An 8105-nucleotide genomic window follows, 5' to 3' on the forward strand; every position below is an offset into this window, starting at 1 on the left:
CACCACACCTGACCTCTCAGTGCATTTAGATGTGTGTGCTTTCCTGTATATAAATTATACCTCAGTAGAAAACAAGAAGTTAAAAGCCTCAAAAATAAAAAACAATAAAAATAACACATAACTGTGTGTGTGTGTTTAGAGAAAGTGCTCCCAGGATGTACTCCAAGCTAGTGATGGAGGTTGCAGAGGGAAGTGGTGCGCTGAGGCTGGGGAGAAAGTGGAGTGCTCTTTCATTCTTCCCTCTAAATTATTCTATATGGCTTGAAGTTTTTGTAATCAGCACAAACTACTTGTAAAAATGTTTAAAGCAACTCAAACCTTAAAACAAAAAAAGGAACACACACATACACAGAGATTCTCAGGCCCTACTCCAAATGTGCTGAATCAGAATTTCCACCAGGAACCCAAGCTCTCCTCCAAGCCCTGGCTCCCCACCATTGCGCTCTTGCATACCCCCAGGGACGGGTTCTTACTGCCTCCCAGGGCATTGGATGTCCTTCCGCCTGTGTTGCCTCTGGTCCTCCACCTTGAGTTGGGCTCCCCCTCTGGGTCTTTCCATCCTCCCCATCACCTACTGGGGCCCCCATGGTGCTCACCTACTGACAGGGAGCCGCGGGCCAGTTTGGGGAGCAGCCGGTCGAGCTGGCGGAAGGTGTGGAAGACATCAGCTGAATGGACGCGGTCCTGGGCCTGGCTTTGATGGGTGCGTGGCAGCGCCTCGATTCCGTAAAGAGTCAGGTAGCCGGCTCTAAGGGCAGCAGACAGACGGTCAGGGGTCCTCCTGGGACACTCACACACGGCCACAGCTACTCACAGAAGCTTCGTTCATACACCCAATGAGCACCTACTAATCCTACTGTGCGCCAGAGACCATTCTGGGCACTGAACAGTCGGCAGTGCCGGTATATTTCTTTAATAAAATATAAAACATATATAATATAAAATACATATATATTTTATATTAAACAATCTTCATTTGGAAAATAGCACCTTACAGTCCTAATGCTAGCTATCGAACATCAATGACAGCAATTTCAGCAGGAACTAATGAACAGTAGCTAAACTAACAGGGGATCCATCAAAAGTGCTTTAAGGGGAGGAGCACCAGCTGATGTTGTGCCAAGTCTCTGGGCATTCAGGACCTGGCTACGGGAGAACAGAATCAAACTGGCAGGTGCTCTGGACCCAAACCCTGGCATTGTGACCTGCCTCTCTCCTGGGATCCCTGAACGCCCACAGTCCCCCTGGCACTTCCAGGCCCCTGTGGGCTGTGGGTGGAGCCCTAGGGGCCAAAGGGCCACTCAGGAAAGGCTGAAATGGCTTTGGAGTCAGTTGGCTTCTGCCTGTTGTGATCATTTTCTTTCTGGAGCACCTGCAGCCCTCTCTCAGTAGGCTCAGTGGCCATCCAGCCTTCCTGGGCCATCTTCTCATAGAAAAGGATCTCTCTCTCTGAAAACTGAAAGTATCTTTCTTCAATTCCTGGGCCAGGTCTCAGGCCACATTCTTGTAGTGGTCACGGGTCTGACATGCGTGGCTCATGTTTTTGTGCACGGACTCTGGTGGAGGTCCAGGCAGAGAGCCTGGTGGATAAATGGACAATCAGATGTTGTTGACTGCAAAGCCTCTCTAGATTTCTCTCCCCAGGGACTGGCCTTCAGCAAAGCCAGGTCTAGTGCAAAGCCAGCAGGATTTGGAGTCCAAAGATCTGTGCTTCCTGACCTGCGGCTGGTCCCCACCACAGTGCTTTGGTGGCTGGACTGCTAGCCAGGGTCCCACTACTCTGAGCTTCTGTATCTTCTTCTGTCAAATGAAAGTAATGAACTTCTCAGCCAGCTCAGAGGCTTTTGGTAAGGCCCAAATGGAATAATGCACATAGAGAGCAATTCGGAAAAGACTGCAGCAAGGCATCTTACTAGGCGACAGGGGATTCTGCCTTTGCCCAGGTGAGTAATGCCCCTTAAATGGCAGATGGCAGATGTGTTATTCAGGCTGAGAGAGACTGTGGGGAGGAGGCTTCCCTGGATGGAGATTTGGAGGCGAGGCTTCCCCAGCTGAGGTCACCTGATCTTGGGAGCAGGGAAGGCTTTCCTGCGAGGAAGAAGTGAGATGATGGGTGCTCCCCCGTTCCTCTCGCCAGCACCTCATTTATATCCAGCTTGTTCCTGGCTCAACCCCCCGAGGAAGGTAATGCACCGTCTGGCTCCACTGCCATGAAGGGTTAGGTAAATAAGCACATGGCTCCTTGGGGAATGTGTCCCGGCATGGGCCACTGCCCTCCCCACAGCCATCCCGGCAGATTTATGGGCTTCAGGTCACCGAAGCATGTGCCACTTCACTTTCACTTCCCTGGGATTTCCAGAGGGGTAGGGGTTTCCTAAAGACCTGTGTCTGGTGCTCTGTGATGTCCCAGACAAGCCTTGAGCCCCTTTGTCAGGATCCGACCCCAGGTGTCACACTGTGGAGCCCCCTTCTACCTTCTCTTGCTCCCCAGTCCCCACCCCCACTTGGCATACAAGGCTTCCAGAAACTCCAGCCTCCCAGATGCCGGCCTATGTTCTTATACAGCATTGCGTGGGGATTTGTGGGAGTGGGCCACTGCGTCGACCAACTCAGTCGCCTCCCACCCTCCATGGAGCGACCCGCTCGGTGCAGGCCCTGGGCAGAGAGGAGTGAATCGGATGTGGCATTTGTCCACAGGGTCAGCTCTGGGGTGGGAAAAGATCCAATAGAGAAGTCCCACACTCTGTGTGCTGTCCTTGTATAAGCAACTGATGATCAATTCCCTTGGGATTCAGATCTAGAAAAGATTTTCCTTTTCCAAAGACAAAGAGAACTATGGGAGCTATTCATGCTGGCGTATGGCCTTTGTTCTCAGAAAACATGGCACAAAATCAATGTGCAAGGGTAGCACCCCTAAGAACCTGGGTATTTCACGCATCTGCCTCCCCTTTGTTTGCTGGGGTGGGGGTAATTACTGAGCATTCCGTATATGCATGGCATTGTACTAGATGCTGGAGATGTGGAATGGGTGAGACAAAATAAGACAAGGTCCTGGCTTCTAAGAGCTCACTGCACTGTACGAGGTACCCGGAAGGGACCAGTTATAAATGTAGATGGGAGTGTCTGCAGGCACAGAGTGGGTGAATATGACTAGGAATGGAGGAGGTCAGGCCTGGCTTCCTGGAGGAGGCAACACTATTAGGATAAGCAGGTGGATTTGCCAGATAAAATATAGGATGCCCAGTAAACTGAATTTCAGTTCAACAATGAATAATTTATTGTATATGTATGCCTCATGTAATATTTGAGACAGACTTAATAAGTTTTTTCTTGTTGATCTGGAATTCAAATTTTACTGGATGTTCTATTTTTTAATATTTACATTTAATTTTTATTTTTAAAGACAGGGTACCATTCTGTCACCCAAGCTGGAGTCCAGTGGTGTGATCATAGCTCACTGCAGCCTCGAACTCCTGGGCTCAAGCGATCCTCCTGCCTCAGCCTCCTAAGAAGCTGGGACTACAGGCATGCACCACTGTGCCTGTAGCTAATTCTTAATCAGCTAATTCTTAAAATTCTTAAAATTGTGCCTAATCAGCTAATTCTTAAAAATTATTATTATTTGTAGAAACAGGGTCTTGCTATGTTGCCCAGGCTGGTCTCAAACTCCTGGCCTCAAGAGATCCTCCTGCCTTACTTTCCCAAAGTTCTGGGATTACAGGTAGGAGCCACTGTGCCTGGCCATGGGTGTCCTGTATTTTTATTTGTAAATCTGGAAACCCTATGAGTAGTAGTTTGTACAAAAGTAGTGAAGGGCATTACAGATAGAGAAAACAGCATGTGCACACAGCATGAGCCCAGGATGAGAGGCAAGCGAGAAGCCGTTGGGTGGGAAAGTACAAGTATTTCTGGAGACTGGAAACTAGGCTGGCGCGGAGTGGTGGGGAGGTGATGCTGGAGAGGTCATGGGGGTCAGGGCTGGGTCCTGATATTATCCTGGAGCTTGGGCTTTTTCCTGTGGACAAAGAGTGTGTGAGAATTTTAATCAGAGAAATAGTCCATTTGATATTTTTATTTCTATTTAAAAAGTCATCTTAAAATATGCCTTTTATTTTTAGTTCTCTTCTTTCTAGGAGGTGGTATGCAGATCTTCATTTATTTATATACAAATTATAGCCATAAATATATTTATAATATAAATTATAAATTAATTAATGTAGTAATAAATGAACAAAAATTGTCAAGCCCAGTTTGACAGAGCCTCACCTGGAGAGTGGGCAGTTGTCACCATCTGAACAGAGGGGCAGGGATGGTGACCTTGGCCTCCCAGTTTGGGGCTGGCTGAGGGTGTCTTCCTGGCTGCTTATGATAGGAACTCATCCTACGATGGCCTAGTAAGAAATTATAGGGAGCAGAGTTTCCCTTCAAGGAAGGAAGAACATTCTAGTGGACTGTTTGAACTTGGTGACTATATCCCAAACAAGTAAAAGGAATGCTCCATTAGCTTCTGTCAAGAATGGTGCAGAGGACTAGGTGCGGTGGCTCATGCCTGTAATCCCAGCACTCTGGGAGGCCGAGGCAGGAGGATTGTTTGGGGCTAGGAGTTCAAAACCAGCCTGAATAACATAGCAAAATCCCATCACTCCAAAAAAATAATAATAAATAAAAATAAAAAAATAGCTGGGTGTAGTGGCCTGCGTCTGTAGTCCCAGCTACTTGGGAGGCTGAGGTGGGAGGATTGCCTGAGCCCAGGAGGTCAAGGCTACAGTGAGCCAAGGTCCTGCCACTGCACTCCAGCCTGGGGAACAGAGTGAGACCCCGTATTGAAAAAAAAAAAAAAAGATGAAGAGGGAGGGGTGCTTACTCTAAGAAGAGATGGGGCTGGAATTTGCCTTCAACTCCGAATTTTTAAGATGCTTCCCAGACATTCCCAGAGTTCAGGTAGCAGGTCAGGCCAGTTCTTGAAAGAGTTAAAAAGGCTCAGGATTACACATCTACAGAGGCAGAATGCAGAAGAAGCTTGTCCAAGTAAGAGCATGACCAGGTTTCACGACATCTGACATCGAATACCATTTTGGCCCTTTCAGACTTGCTTGAAAGTCTAAGGATGTGCCTCGAGTGACCCTACATGCTGAGAATTCACACTTGTGAGCTAGCAGGGCAGCTGGGCAGGCATTAATAGCTCCATTTCACAGATGAGAACACTAAGGCCAGAAAGAGGAAGTGTGATTCCCATGAGTCAACCCAGCCAGTTAGGAGCAGAGCTGAGGCTGTAGCCTGTGTCCTCTGACTGTGGGCCAGCATGCTTTCCTTGGCATTGCCCCTGACCCACGGACACCCAGCTTCAGGCGGAGCTCCCTCCCCAGTGCTGTTGGCTGAGAGTGAGGTGAGTGTATCTTTGGAGAGGATGGCAGAAATCACTGATGATATGATAGTGGAACACAATGGGAGCTATGGCTGGGAAGGCTCCCCTCCCAGTTTTTCCAGGAGAAGCCAGGAAAAAGCTCTGTGTGTGGGAAGGGGCCACCTGGGAGGCACCTGGGGGGGCCCTCTGTGACCCTCTGTGGAGGCTGAAGAACTGTGAATGCCTCCTCAAGCTGGTGTTTTGAAGCAACAGAGGACGTACTTCCAGGCTTCATGCATGGGCATCTAGCAGTGTGGGAAAATCAGAACTTTTGGGAAATGAGAAACATAAGTTAAAGCTGCATTTTGCCTCTGTTTATTTAAGCCATTCAAGAAGAAGGGAGGATATGTCTCCTGGCCCACAGTTCTCATACTCAGGAACCCTCATATCTGGGAGCTCTGTCATGTCAGTTGCATGTTTAAAGGACCTTTGTTCCAGAATCTTCTCCTGTACACACAGGAGTGCATGCACACACAAACACACACACACTTGCCATTAGGAAACGGGGGACTGGATTTTGAAGTGCAAACATTTGACAATAAGTAAAAGGACAAAAGTACTGTATGTACCTCTGCAATACAAAGTCCTCAGGTTGTTCTGCCTGGTGCTGTTATGCAGCCTGTGAATTGCCTGGAAGGGTGGGGGGCGGGCGGTCCCTCTCCCACATCCCAGGAATGGATTAAAGTCTCTCGGTGGGACTGAGGTCTAGGGTCTTTCCTTTCCAGCTGGGCCTGGGAGGAGTCAGGAGTGCACTGGATATAGGATTCTGGGGTCTTCTCCCATCACTCCCTTTTCCACAGAGACAATTGTGTTCCCAGCAGGGGTCAGTAAAGCAGTAGGACCACTAGGGGTGGGTGGGGGAGGTGGCAACTGGAGGTGATCAAAGTCTACGCGGAGTGAACAGACACAGGCGAGGTCTTCCCCTGAATGGATTTGTGAGATTTACTCTTGACTTGGGACTTCCAGGGCAGTCACCTGGATGAATTTCCAGCATTTAACGGTGGACAGACACAGGCCCTCCTGCCATTCGAGAAAACTGAAATGTGACTGAGCGGTCAGCTAAGCCTGGGTTCAGAGGTGAGAGGATGTTATCTGCAAACACCCATCTTTTCAGTGAGCAAAGACACATTTGGCTTGAGGCAGAGGACCTGGCCCTAGGAGACAAAAAGACCCCCTACCAAACAGCATTTTTCTCTAAATGCCCCTTGAATTGAGACACAGTTGCCGGGTCTCCTGCGGTCTATTCTCTGTGAGGAATGTCTTAGCTCCACAGGCTGGCCTCACCAATTGTCTTGGGATTAACCCTTGGCCATCCAAATCTTGCTTTCTCTTCTCTGTGTCTTCCTCCCAGCCCCCGTGTCACCTCTTGGGTGTCAAGGCATCTTCCATTGGCCATGAAATGACAGAGAAGTCATCCCTCTGCAGAAGCCTGCTGTGTGCATCATGGAATCACCGTGTCTGTATGGGCACGATTGCTTTAAGAAAACAGCCCTGCTTCTTCACAAACTCTAGTCATTTCACTTGGAATCTGTCCATCAAGAAATTAGGTCTGCAGAGTCCAAAGCAAGCTCCCTAGAGCTTTACAAACAAGCTGGCCGGCAAGGCAGCGCCTCCTATGGTGTCTCTGTGGAGCGCTAAGATCTGTGGCCCCTTTGCCACATGGGGTGTGCGCTCAGATTCGGTTATGAACATATCGGCCTCTCTCCACCCGCACTTAGGAACAGAAGGTGTGGGGACTCCAGGAACTTCATGAACTGTTTGCTGTGGTCTTCTGTCCCGGGATAGTCCGGGTCTCACTCCCAGCTCTCCGGAGCTTAACCCTCCCTCTCAGGGGAATGTTTGAAATCTACGAAGAATTCTCAGGAATTCGAGGTAGAGGGTAGCAGAGAGACTTCCGTTCCTGGGGGCCCAGCTGTTTGTGCTGATGCTGTCCTCTTGGCGTCTGCCCTAGTGGGGACCCTTGGTTCTGACTTGACGTTCCTGGACTGCGTCTGACCTTAGCATGTGTGTCTGAGTGATGGACTTGGTATTCACACCAGCCACGCTGATAAGTGCACATGTGTTTTTAATGTTTTGGCTTTCCACACCACAAACACACAGATGTGCTGTCGCCTGGGCTAGGACTTGAGGAGAGTTTTTCTATTTAAATCAATCAATCATTCATCCATCTATCTATCTATCTATCTATCTATCTATCTATCTATCTATCTATCTATCTATCTATCTGTGTGTGTTTAAAAAAGTGTCCTCCCAAAGCTAATACCGTTGCTAGCAGGACTTCCCGCCACACCGGGCAAAGTCCACCCACTGCCCCAGTGTTGAGGGCCACCGTGGGCGGCCCCACCTGGAGAGGCGCTGCTCACAGCAAACAACTCCAACTGCGCCCTCGCCTCGCCTTCCAGGGAGCCCAGCCAGGCCCGCTGGGGATTTACAAGCTTCAGCGTTCCTGAAGCTCCCTCGCTTCAGCGTTCCTGACCCCCAGTTAATTGGGAAACGACCTGTCTGCACCACAGCTAGAGAACCGAGGAGAGGAGCCTCTAGTCTAAAGGGCTGTTGGTTGAAATTAGGAAACAGTGTTAAAAAAAAAGAAAAAAGAAAAAAAGTTTGGGAGGCCAAGGGCAGGCGGATCACCTGAGGTCGGGAGTTTCGAGACCAGCCTGCCTAACATGGTGAAACCCCGTCTCTACTAAAAATACAAAAA

At 49.2% G+C, this 8105-nt stretch overlaps 1 protein-coding gene across 1 annotated transcript in view; it reads left to right on the plus strand.

Annotated features, from left to right (window-relative positions):
- The first annotated feature begins 2109 nt into the window (after positions 1-2109).
- SFRP1 (secreted frizzled-related protein 1) overlaps positions 2110-8105 on the plus strand; it is a 29218-nt gene continuing 23222 nt past the window's right edge. The window contains exons 1-2 of the mRNA XM_011968038.1: positions 2110-2184; positions 2492-2646. Coding sequence (XP_011823428.1) covers positions 2110-2184; positions 2492-2646 — 230 coding nt within the window. The remainder of the gene's footprint in view (positions 2185-2491; positions 2647-8105) is intronic.

The sequence above is a fragment of the Mandrillus leucophaeus genome, unplaced genomic scaffold (assembly GCF_000951045.1).
Source record: "Mandrillus leucophaeus isolate KB7577 unplaced genomic scaffold, Mleu.le_1.0 Scaffold824, whole genome shotgun sequence".
In the NCBI taxonomy this organism is placed as follows: Eukaryota; Metazoa; Chordata; class Mammalia; order Primates; family Cercopithecidae; genus Mandrillus; species Mandrillus leucophaeus.